This window comes from Bombus affinis, chromosome 10 (genome assembly GCF_024516045.1).
Source record: "Bombus affinis isolate iyBomAffi1 chromosome 10, iyBomAffi1.2, whole genome shotgun sequence".
Taxonomy (NCBI): domain Eukaryota; kingdom Metazoa; phylum Arthropoda; class Insecta; order Hymenoptera; family Apidae; genus Bombus; species Bombus affinis.
In genome coordinates, this window is record NC_066353.1 from 4,646,336 (window position 1) to 4,659,533 (window position 13,198).

A 13,198-nucleotide genomic window follows, 5' to 3' on the forward strand; every position below is an offset into this window, starting at 1 on the left:
TTACGTTATGTTATTTAAAAACGAAAAACGAAACGCGTCCCAGCCCGATCCCGCAGTTCCCCTCTACCTTCTAAATTAGAATTTTCGGGAGATCTCCTTGTTAGACTCCGCAAACTTTGTATCCGTCGCAAGTAAGACCGAACTAACCAGGCCAGTTAATAAGAAGTTGACTAGAGGAAACAAAAAGAGGGAGAAGGATGTGAGCAAGAAAGTTTACACGGAACTTTCGACGCATAATTACGGACGCAACGGCAACGAACGAAATTTAATTCCAGAATTGAGAAACGAATTTGTAATTGGAGCGCTGATTACCCTGACCATTTTCTTCTAGCTACAGTTCCAGACGGTCACATTCTTGCATGTACCTACAATTGTCTGACAACCCTTTTCAATCTACCTTTCTCTTTCAACAATTCAAAGAAGAGCAAATTTAATACTTTATAATTTTCGATCATTGTATATTCCTTTTTTTTTCATTTCTCTAGATGAACTTGTCATTGTCCACACCAAACTAAAAAATCCCTTATACTGTAGCAGCTTACTTTCAACGTGCAAAGATCCGAATAAAAAGAAGGGAAAAAGATACGTAAGAACAACCCCGTTTCATTATCAGTACAATTCCGCAGAACAGAAAAACGCGTTTTTTTCGCCGAGAATTACGCGTGAAACACTGGCTGCCGCTCGGGCTACTTTCTTCGCTGTAATTTCAAGGTTGTCTGCCGTGTAATAGTATAGATAAAGCTCTTTCTTTTGTCTGGCGGTATGTCGAGGTCCGCAGGCGTGAACGTAGCAGACGTAGTCCGTTTAGTCGGAGACGTCGTCGAATTAGTTTTCAGGTAGACTGGGACAAGATTCTAACGGTACCACGGCTCGATCGCGAGCCAGGATGGGATGGAATGGCATGGAGTTACAAAGCGGCGCGGGCGGTTCAGTGACCGACCGACCGACCGATCGACTACTCGCTATACTACGTCGTCGTCGGGAGAAAGAGCAAAGCGAAAAAGGAGAACGAGAAACGCAGAAGGGTTCCCTGGGTACTTTGTTTCAAAAGTGGTACTCGTCTCGCTACTTGGGGTCTCGTAACTCGATTCTTAAGCGGATATCATTTGCACCGGGACGATGACGCGTCGATGACAAAAAAGAGGAACGCCACAACTATCGTAGATTAACGTCGACAAACTCCATCACATCGACCAGCAACCCCTCCTGACACTTGACAAGGTTTCACGGTTCTTTATTCGAAACATCGTTTCTTTTTCGATGATAAAGAAAAACCAAGATTATTCTTTCTCTTCGGAGGTACTGATGTATGTATGCATACGTTTGGTTCTTTTTTTATTAGATGACACATATTATCGCGAATAAATATTCTCAAATGTATGAGGTCATTTCATTCGAATAACTAATCTTAACGCCTAGTGGTCATACTTATTATATGTACTGAGATAGAAACATAAATACACATATGTTTAGGTACGCAGTATAGATTAGCAATTCTAGTATTAAAAAATATTTACACAGACATGTATGAAAATACGAATACAATCTATACTGCCGATCGTTTGAATATCGTTCATCCGAATGATCATATACACACGTCGAAATATAATCTAACAGAACTGATTGACATCAATGGAAGTATCGCAACAATGATAGAATACATTCCAATTACGTAAATGGATGAAGAGAACGTATCGTTCGTGTGGAAGTCTAAAAACCTCAGAAGATTTTCTAATGGAGCTGTAGGCTATTGAGATTGCGACGAGCGATTGCATACGGTTCTGTTGTTTCGCCGCAACTGTTCATGCAATTTTCGAAAGCATGCAAAAGTTTTATCTGACGATACAAACGTTGGCGCCATCTCTTCCCCCCTCTCTCTCTTACGTCAGCCGATTCACCTACGCGTGCACACCGAACTAATGCTGGCCCCTTGCTCAGCTGAATAAATTACACAATTTCCCATCTTGTTTCCACTTCTCCTATTGCCTGTCTGTTCTTCACCCCTTTCCCCACTTCTCCTAGTGTTTCCTCCTTCTGGGGTATTGTATTTCGCTCTCTGGAGGAATCCACCAGACAAATAGAAACGATAGACGTACCCAGTTCGCTCGCGCCATCATCCAAACGAACTTTTTTTGCTATCGTCCAAACACGCGTAACACCAAACAGGCAAATACGATCTGGTCAAAGAGGAACGTCGTTTTGAGCGAGTTTATAACTTTGAGTTATATAGTTAACATCCTGAGTATTCCTGTTAGTGTTAAAGATTCGACAAACCTTTCTTAATTAAAATGTCCTATGCAGCACTTTTCCACAGATACATATATTGCGATATTTATAGTTATTCTTGTCTTGTCATTGCGTTTTACCAAAATAACGGAGATAGGTTAGGTTATTTTACTTCTGAACTCTTACATTCTAGCAAAATGGTCGACGATAAAGTTACAGTGGTAAATCTATTTTTTAATTAAACGATATTTCCTGGATAAGGTCGATTATCGTCTTTTACGTACATGGTTTCTCTTATTTTAGCAGTTAATCCAACCCTCCTTCGTTACTCAACTGGTTCCTTTCTGAAAAGGAAACATGTCTCATCGCAGGCACAGTACATACACGCTATCTTAACACACCTACTTAAAGAGCGCAAAGGAAGGTCAGTCTATTTATAGAGCACAACCTGGGATCATCGGGCTCTCGACCATCGAGAGTTCTATCGTTGTCTTACATAATGGAATATTGCGCCGGTTTGTTAAGGACGCGATTGCCTGCCTAAGACTATCCGACGAATCCTTGCAGATGTCTATGCTATAACTTCTTTCAAATAAAGGAACAACTATTCTTAGAATCAGACTTTTAACCCTGCCTCTTGCTTCGAAGGAGAAGGTAAAAGAATCGTCAAAACCTATCGTTAAAAGTTCTAGACAACCGGAAATAAAATTTATGTTACATAAGAGATACAGTAATTATTTCTTAAGAATTCAATGATTTTGTATAACCTTTTAATTCGTCGTCTTACAGTATCAAGTTATATTTGTGACACGAATAAAGGTAAGTTACATTAGTAATATTACAATTTATGGAATTGATCAGCATAGGTTCCAAAGTACGCAAAATCAGAAATAAAAAATTTATATTACAGGAAAAAGTGATGTTAGGTAAACAACGTAGAGAGAGAAAGTAGAATTTACAGTGAGATTGGCGTAAAAAGGTGTCGCTGGTACTTGCACTCGCGACTTTATCGTGAACGCGAGAAAGAAAACAGCTATGAGAAGCTGTCAGTAGAGGGAACGAGAAGCTGGTGGATAGAGTGTAAATCGAAAGAAGTGGGGGGATAGCGAGAATGCTGCAAGCACGCTAGTAACTTCGGTCGGTCGTGAAAGTGCCGTAAGTCACGTTTTAACGAGCGCCCGATTTATACCGTCGCCGTTCCACTGACCTCGCAACGTCGACACTGTCGCGCGCGCCGATACCGAACACACGCTTTCCAGTACGAAAATCTTCGAAATCGACGATTACGCCATGCGAAAATAAACGTCGTCGATCATTTTGAATCGATATCACAGTGCGTCGCTGTCGTTTATTATTTTGCGACCGTCGTGAATGGCGCTTGTTTTATTCATTTTCATTTACTGTTCCCATTGTTCGACGCTACATATATACAGTGTGAAGCAAATGCAAAAAATGTTTAATTTCGTGATCTATAACTAAAATAATTGAATCACAGAACATATATTGTTTGAGAAATGTTTTGTGAATATATTATAATATGCGTTATACGAAATATTTTTCATTAACATTATAATGAAACATAACTAGCATAATTACCTATGTTGATAAAGCTTGAATCAAATCTGAAAATTAGAAAGTTATTTTAAAATTAGAAAATCTGAAAAAGCTACAAAATATTTGATGCAAGTATAGGTATATATATTCAATGGGGGACCATCTTTCGTGAGACACTGTATGTGTAGCTACTAATTTCTCTTTTTGTATTATATGCACGTGATACGAAGTTCATTTTAACTGAAAACTAATTTGTCTATTAACCTATCTTTAAAATGGTTCGTCGTTTTTCTTATGGTTATGCCTTATCCGTATTCCGGAGAACCTCAAGCATACTTTGTTCCCACCATCAGTAAACGCACGTGTTCGCGTAGATATGCAAATCGATATTGTCCGTGTCGCTATGTAGCATCTAATTGTCTGTCATAAGCATATAATCATGTTCTTCATGCAGGTTTCTATGCATGTTTTAACCTGCCCGTGTACGTGTAATGAACGTATGCTCGTTCGTGAGTGTTAGACATATTTGTTACGACTACGTTTACTAATCACACGTTATATTGGTATCTCTGAATAATGATAAGGATTTTTGGATGTACGAGCAGTCACTTGCTCCGGCGATCTGTGCTATATGTTTCTATACATAATCGAAATGTGTAACCGATCCTTTTGTGGCTACTATAATATGTGTATTAGGTTGGTGCATACGAAATGTATACAATTTTAAACATGCACAGTGTCATTGAGACATCATATTGTCATCATCATATAATTGTATATATTTCATCAACGATTAGTTTGTTTTATTATTCAAGATTTATAAGAACTATGCTTCCTAAAATTAAAAGATTCGAGTGATGCAACAGTATCTTTATTTGCAGCTTCGTTTATAATGATTTATACGTTAGAAAATTGCTTAAATGAAATAACGGAAGCCGTTAATTTGCTATACTTAAATCCATACGAGAAAACTACATTAATATTTTGTTTATTCGTAATAAGATTTTGATATCATTGTCGTCTTCCTAACATTTAATACACGTAACTTATAACAATTCTTTTTCTTTCTTAATGTAGTTAATAATTGAAGATAAGACAAAATGTTACAAGTAATATCGGCCCATCAAATTTAAATTTTGGAGAGACGATATTTCATGTGCATCTACATAATATATATATATATATATATATATATATATATATATATATATATATATTAATAATAATTTATATATATTTATAATATATATATATTAAGTAGATGCACATGAAATATTGTCTCTCCAAAATTTAAATTTGATGGGCCGATATTACTTGTGTGTGTGTGTGTGTGTACACATTCAAAAGTATCGGTAAATTTTACTCGAACAATGAAATGAAATAAAATAAGGAAGATGCAGTATATAATAATTATGTTTTTGTTAGTGTAAATATATCATTCAATTATTTTGAATTATCAATGTATTTTGCGATGGCAATAGGAAATGAACGTTTTCGAACAGATTAATATAATCTAGTCTAAATCTGCATGTGCCACAGCTAGTGGCAAAGCTTTGTACCATAGATATAATGTACGATCCGTATCTATACCTGTGTAACCGTGTTGCGCGTATCTACATAAATCCACATGTGTTACTCCAGACGTTGAATCGCATTTCACGTGTACGAGGTGACAGCCTTCGCAGCAATAACAAGGTAACAAATTTTTAATGAACGTGTTCTACGTATTATTCGCAAGTACGTACATTACTTTCGTGTGAACGTCAGTAAAGTGACGTGTGAATAATATAAATAACATCTGGATGAGCGATAAATCAAAGCTATCGTACTGAACTAATGAAGCTTCCATCATCTTTTTCTCGTTAATTAATAGTTTCGGATATTTTAAAAGGCTTCCTTTTTTGTTGGAAAAAGAATATATATACACTCAAATATCACAGATAATTTTACACGCAATTCATTTCTGTGTCAAAAGATTGTATTAGAAAAAGCGATGTAAGAGACGTTTCCGATAAAAAAAGTAGTAAAATACTGTTGCTAAATCACATATATCTATATATATATATGAAAACGATATATTACTATTTTTTAGCGATTTTAACGATACATTAGACAACGCTAAACTGCAGTAAAAGAGAGCAGTGAAACAAGAAATAGTAATTTTAATTTTCAAGTGTACTAGTAACCAGGTTACTGGGGCAAGAAAGTTGGAGTACGATGAGAAATAAAAAAAACGTTCTATATAAGAACACGCTAATATAGTGCTTTAAAAATATTCTTATTATAATTTTTATCTCAGAGCATCGCACAAATTTAGATGTCTAAATAATCTGCTGTTTTCCTTTTTCGTATATACTGCAACCATTTAAAAAATGTAACTGGTCAAATTTAGATGGTTACTTTCTAAAAATGTCGATTACGCGCTGTCCGAAATTTTTATATGTTCATTCAACAAATATCGAATATAAATTTATTTTGAACAATTGATAATGTATATTATACTTTATATCAAATTTTTATACCGCAGTGCCATCTGTTAACGCGTATATTGACTTAGAAAATCGAATATTACCGTGTAATCAGCATCATTGACTAATACAGTCAGAATGCTCTTTTCAATAGATGGCGCGTTCACTGTTTTATCGACGAATCGGAAGAAAGAGATACACGCAACGAGGAATAGAATTCCTAACCATGATGCATATCACGACACCACTATCATATAAAGATACTAGACCTGACATCTTACAGGATTTCGTGTTACAAGTTCCGAAATATCCACCCTCCTTTTACGCAAAAATACGTATGCATGTGGTACGTACATGCTAACTTTAAACAAATTCCTTTTTTGATGTGTGCTGATTCCTTCAAAACCTCGAATACTTTCGATATACTATCTTGAAATACATTGCGTGCTTTTACTACGCCGATTTTGTATGGATTTCTGAAATGAACTTGAATTTAAATTAATTTAAACAAAATTAAAAACTTTTATTGGCTCTGTCTATCAGAAACCTGAAGGCTTTCCTATAAGTCTTGATGATACAAAAATTTAGAGATCTATTTATCCCGAACAATAATACAAACAAACTATAAGTCTTTTATTCTATCTTTTCTTCTTCGCAGTACTAATTTACTAAATTCAGATATAAAATAAAAAATTCTCAATATAAATCGTAAAGAGTGCTTCATGCAATATTTACATAAATATAATATACAAAATGAACTATTAAAAATAAATATAAAAATAAGTAAATAAGAATTAGAAAACTGTCGAAAGCAAAAGTAGGATATTTTAGCTAGGTATAAATATTAATCTACACACTCATATTTCAATATTCATAGCACTAATAATGAGACATCCAGTGCAACGATATAGGAAACTGCTCGTGTTACCTGCACGAGATAATCCAGGAACATGGTTCCACAGGTCAGTGGAAGAAAATTGAGCATGATACAGACGCAACACTACTTCAGAAAACGCGATTATTCATCAACGTAACTTTACCTAGAAAATTAATTAAAATAATCGCGATGAAAGTCCGCAACACTAATTATTAAAACAAATTTAATAAAGATTGCTATCTATATAGGAACAAAAAGCTACTTCCAATATTATGATATTACAAATTACAATACTGTAAAATTAATGAAAAAGATAACTTTCAATGATAATAAACAAGATGAAATCTAATATACGTGTATTATTCTTTAGGAAATTCTATCAATTCATAGGTTGCTAAAGACAGTAGCGTACAAGTAACGAAGACAACAGAACAGTAAAAAAACACTAAGTAGTTAAAATCACATATTTCAAAAGAAGATATATTTTAACGTCATGCTTTTCAACAGTACAATCACATTCCGCGCCAAAATTTCACCTAGCTAACTCCTGATTGGCTAGAACGAAACAACTAATTTATCATTACCGCGCCCAAAATTGACATATTGTGTGCCAAGAAATTTGTTTTGATCAACAACCTACATACATCGTATGTTTATATGTTATCAACATGTTATAATTAAGTGTACATAATTAAGTGGATATAATGTTCTTCTCTTATTAAATGGTATAATACAAGTAATTAAAATAATATTTTATAGTAATTTTATATTAGAAACTAAAGCACGTTTGAGCGGATGTATGAGATTTATACCTCCAGCTTCGCTTATAAGAAACATACATTTTATTTCACGAATGTAACAAGTATAATAATCTTAAACAAAAGTAAAAAAAAACAGCTACATTTTAAAAATACATACTAAAAAATTTGAACTGCAATTTATTATGAAATAAATTGTATTTAATATTTGCGTGAATTTATTTCATCTTAACAACCTCTCTCATTTTTCTACAAAAAGGCCACCACTAACACTGGGTCAATAATCCCAAACTTCAAAAATTTGTATCTGATCCTCTGTTCGGCCATCTTCGAACGACGCACGCGCACCATTATGTGTCTGCAAAATAAAGTATATGTAAAGACCTTGCAGATTTGAAAAATTGAACAGACGGCTGTTAAATATGACTAATACAAGTATTCACACAAAATTCAAGTTGTGAATACTTTAAACTTCATCAATTCAAAGTTATCGGCTTTGAGATTAAAACTATCATTTTCATACCAGAAAATACTGCCCCATTGTTATTATAATATTTTATTGTGACATCTATATTATGACAAGCCGAAAGTATCATCGACAAGGCGCGTTTATCGATTGTTATATCACTCAGCCACAATATTCATTTTCAAATCTTCAACACGAGTTTGAAAACTTTTCACATAAACTATCCAATTCTTTCTAATAAATTATATGTTGTGTAATAATAACAAATAAAAGAGAAGGTAAATGATTTTATTTCTCAAAATAAGTTATTTATAATTTATAATTTCATAGTCAGTGATTCGATGTCCTGTAAAATGCTACATCCATCTTTAACATTTTTAACAATTAAGTTGAATATAATTCCTATATTTGCCGTAGCAAATCACTGAGGGCGTAAGATATGCTGATCTCTGATCTCTTTCAATGTCGGTATTTCAGAACGTGACACACGAACTGCCATATAATTGTCAAGTCTATCCTGTATTTAGTCAATGATTTTAGTATAAGTTAGAAATTTTAATTGGTTTAACATTATATTTATTTATATCTTTTATTTGTATTAATTAGTACAAAAATATAAGAAACGTATTCTGTACATAACTATATAAAAACTTATATGTAGCTACTTACTTCGTATAACAAGCAACTCTACAATATAATGGAATTATATACATAATGTACGATCTACTTTGACAAATTCTCTATCAGTATATATAATTTCTAATAAAAGTAACAATTAACATTTTGTGTTTCACAGCGATTGTTTTGATCATTTAATTTCGGAATATTTGAGGTAAATATTTTTCCCCTATTAGATGTATTTCCCCTAAATGGATCGATTCATTCGAACGATTCATACCATAACACTTTATGTTTCATGCAATTTAAGTATTTACGAAATATTACGTATTGTTTTATAAAGGTGTAAAGAACATTCAGATGTGAAGTGCAAATGTAACTTTTAATATAACATATATATATACATAGAAACATTAGTTGATATTAATATATATAATTTTCTGTTTATGTACCGTTATGTCTAATTTTCCCGCAATACGTTTATCAACACGAAGAATTGTGGCGCCAAAGCAATATACGCGTAACTTCGGTTTTAATGATCGTACATTCTTGAAACGAAATTTTAAAGAATTACCGAACAATTTGTCAGTATTGTGATAATTTATTGCCACTTCAAGATTACTTTATTTTCGAGACGCGTTATGTAGCTTTTAAACATCTTTATTTTATTTTTGTACGTAAGAACTTTATTTCATCTCATTTCACTGTATTGTTTATTGTTATTTTCCACCATTACTATATATTATTTGTAATTCTCTCAGTTCAAGAATTATGTCGGATCCTGGATTCTCGTTTGACGAAGAAACGCTATCTCCAGATATCTTCAATGATGTAGATACCGTGACAAATAACCCTGTAAATTCTGATGATTGTAAGATATTAATTGAGCACATTTAATTTTGAAGATTTGATGTTCGGGAAAATTAAAACTACGTGTATTTATGTTATATGTACATACAATATTTTGTATATTTTTCTTTAAATTGGTTATTCAATTGCATTTCATTTCATAAAGCAAGCTCAATGTCTATTGATGTTAACGGACCAGAACCTTTGGATGATGTACCTGAATGGAAAGGTGTGAGCATGGATGAGATACGTAAAGGTCTAGGTGTATATGATAGCCAGGAGTTACCACCTATTTGTCCTTCTCCATCTCATATAGTATTAATATCGGTATGGGTTAAATTAAATAAATATTTTTCATTAATGCATATGAATTTCAACTTAAAAATTATTTAAAATAGTTGCCATTACCGGCACGTGGAACACCAAAACCATATCCTACTCATCAAGTAGAAAAATGGTGTCAAGATTATGTTAGGATGCCGCATTCAAAACGTAGTGTGTATCCAATAGATGAGGCAAGTGAGAGATGACAACAAGTAAAACCTAATATTATTTTCTAATCTGCAATTTTTAAATGATATAATCATTATTACAGAATGGATCTCGACGTTGTCGAAACAGATGGGAAATAATACAGGAATCATTACTTCAAAGTTTTGTATCGACTCATCAGTTAGAAAATGCAATACTTTCTTATAATCACACATATGCACAGCGTTGGGATTTTACTGCACTGCATCATTTTTTTTCTGAGGTAAAATCTTAAATTTTATATATCTTTTCCACAATGTACTCTTTATATATTCTCATTATACAATAATTTCATATTAAAGGTACTTGATGAAGATGAAACAAATAATTTCTTTGAAACTTTGATGCCAAAGATGGTTCAGCTTGCTTTGCAACTTCCTGTTTTGGTAACTGGTTCAGTGCCTCTTTTGAAACGTCACACTAATGGCACAATCAGTCTTAGCCAGTTACAAATAGCCTCTTTATTAGCTAATGCATTTTTTTGTACATTTCCAAGACGTAACTCAACTAATCCGCAATCTGAATATGGAAGATATCCATACATCAATTTCAATAGGTATTTTGTCATATGATTATAACTTTTAATAGGATTAAAGTAGATCATACTATACAAATGTAATTAACCAAACATTAGTACTAGTAGAACTAGTTATATATAATTTAATAGTTATATACACTTAATATATTAATATATACATTTACATAGGTTGTTTTCAGCATATAAAGAGGAAAAATGGAATAAGTATGAATCTGTAATGGAGAAGATGAAATGTATATTTCATTATTTTCGGAGAGTAACATCTAAAGGTGGATATGTTACGATTTATTTAATGAAGTATTAGTAAAGAATCAATACATTATTTATTATAAGTTTTCCATAGAGCAGCCCCAGAAGGTGTGGTAACAATACAACGGCGTTATATTCCTAAATCTGATTGCCCAAAATGGGATGAACAAGTACAAAAACTATTACCCTTACATACTACAAGTAAAGGGACGATAGAAGCAGAAGGAACTGGATTTTTGCAAGTGGATTTTGCGAATAGGTACCTTATATTTTTTTATTCAATATTAAACTAAAATGATATTTGTTATAAAAATTGAAAACTCTTCTAGATATGTAGGTGGTGGAGTTCTTGGTTTAGGATGTGTACAAGAAGAGATAAGATTTGTAATTTGTCCTGAATTGATGGTAACAATGCTTATCACAGAAGAATTAGATGATACTGAAGCATTAATTATCAGTGGTATTGAAAGATATAGTAAATACAAAGGTTATAGTAACAGTTTTAAATGGATGGGAGACTATGTTGATGAAACACCTAAAGATAGCAGTGGAAGACGATTAACATCTATTGTTGCGATCGATGCCCTGTATTTTACACACTCAGAAGCGCAATTTAACATAAATAATATAATAAGAGAACTTAACAAGGTTAAAAGTTGATGTCTATATTTATAGTCTATATGTCTATATATCTATATTTAGATAGGTGATTCTTCATTGGTTAATTGTGTAAAATTTAGCAATCTTATTTTTTGTAGGCATATGTTGGATTTGTCCGTTGTGAAGGTAGTAAAAACAACCTGCCACCTATTGCAACCGGGAATTGGGGATGCGGTGCATTTCGTGGAAATCCAAAACTGAAAGTTTTATTACAGTTAATGGCAGCAGCTGTAGCAGGTCGATCAATGGTTTACTTTACCTTTGGAGACACAAATTTACGAGATGACATTGCTGAAATCTACATGCATTTTGTAAAACACGAAACAAATATAGGTATTGGTCTACATTAGAATATTTTTTAGATATTTAGAATGTATAGAATTATTTAAAAAATGTTATATTATATATTTTTAGCTCACATTTTTTCATTGTTGGTGCAATATCAAGAATTTGCTTCAACAAGAAATTCAGATTTCTATCGTTTTTTATATAATCGAAGTAAAATAAAACCAATTACTCAACATTTCAATAAAAATATTCACACAAAAATTTCTACAGCAAAAGAAGTTTTTAGAAAAAGTAAATGTGTTAATAACGGAGAAAAGAGATTATTTCATTTGGATGTTAAGAAGCATCCGCAAATAGAAGAAGAAAAAATACAAGATTGGTTAACAAATGTTGATGAAGATGGTATAGATAAAAAGAAAACAGAGATTTTAAAGGAAGAATATGTAGATGTTAAAAGAACTGTAGAAAAAGAACAGATTCAGGGTAAAGATAATATAAAAAAAAAAGAAGGGCAAATTCACGATAGAGATAGTACAGAGAAAAAAAAGAAATCATCTTTATGGAAACTTTTAGAAGATACGGCGCAAGCTAAAACAATTCAAGAACATCGATTATCTGGTTTGGAATTACTAGATTCAAAGCAAGAGCTTATTTCACAATATTTAGATAATGGTTGCAGTAAATCGACTAAAGATGAAAGTCTTCAGTCAATACCGATATCTACAGACTCGCATAATGTACAGGAATCAACTCAAACTTTAAGTGAAATCTCTGTACCTTCTTATAAACACGAATCACCAATCAAGAAAGTTGGACAAAGAAAAATTTCAGACTTTTTCCAATCAACAAGTTAAAGATCTTTAAATATATAAATTAAGGCGATCTGTTAAACAATTACATTTTCACACAAAACTTTCTAAATAGACATACATACATTGTATATAATGTAATAACGAAAATAAATAAAAAACCAATTAATTTTTCAAACATTGTCTTTTTATTATTACTGTATCATTTCATTAATAACCTACATATGTAAACGCGTTCAGATGTAAATATATAAACATATTACATATCTTTTCTGCGATTAATTTTTTATTAAAATTAATATAATAT

General features: G+C 32.5%; 1 protein-coding gene across 5 annotated transcripts; it reads left to right on the forward strand.

Moving 5' to 3' along the window:
* The first annotated feature begins 9,050 nt into the window (after nucleotides 1-9,050).
* LOC126921508 (poly(ADP-ribose) glycohydrolase-like) lies at nucleotides 9,051-13,069 on the forward strand. 5 transcript variants are annotated; one of them, XM_050733174.1, is made up of 11 exons: nucleotides 9,051-9,181; nucleotides 9,729-9,838; nucleotides 9,983-10,143; nucleotides 10,215-10,331; nucleotides 10,412-10,570; nucleotides 10,650-10,903; nucleotides 11,054-11,154; nucleotides 11,234-11,393; nucleotides 11,464-11,782; nucleotides 11,893-12,127; nucleotides 12,209-13,069. In XM_050733174.1, exons 2-11 carry the CDS (start codon nucleotides 9,739-9,741, stop codon nucleotides 12,934-12,936), a joined length of 2,334 nt encoding a protein of 777 aa, XP_050589131.1. In that variant the 5' UTR covers nucleotides 9,051-9,181; nucleotides 9,729-9,738; the 3' UTR covers nucleotides 12,937-13,069. The 5 variants fall into 5 exon arrangements, with proteins under 5 accessions (XP_050589131.1, XP_050589130.1, XP_050589133.1 ...); XM_050733173.1 differs by lacking the exon at nucleotides 9,051-9,181 and adding an exon at nucleotides 9,228-9,342; XM_050733172.1 differs by lacking the exon at nucleotides 9,051-9,181 and adding an exon at nucleotides 9,349-9,640.
* The last annotated feature ends 129 nt before the right edge of the window (nucleotides 13,070-13,198 follow it).

Bases quoted from the DNA above. Each gene is read 5' to 3' on its own strand.
- LOC126921508 (XM_050733174.1), top strand. From the start codon at position 9,739: ATGTCGGATCCTGGATTCTCGTTTGACGAAGAAACGCTATCTCCAGAT. The intron at 10,332-10,411 runs GCAAGTGAGAGA...TCATTATTACAG, and splicing joins GTGTGTATCCAATAGATGAG to AATGGATCTCGACGTTGTCG. The intron at 10,904-11,053 runs GTATTTTGTCAT...ACATTTACATAG, and splicing joins CCATACATCAATTTCAATAG to GTTGTTTTCAGCATATAAAG.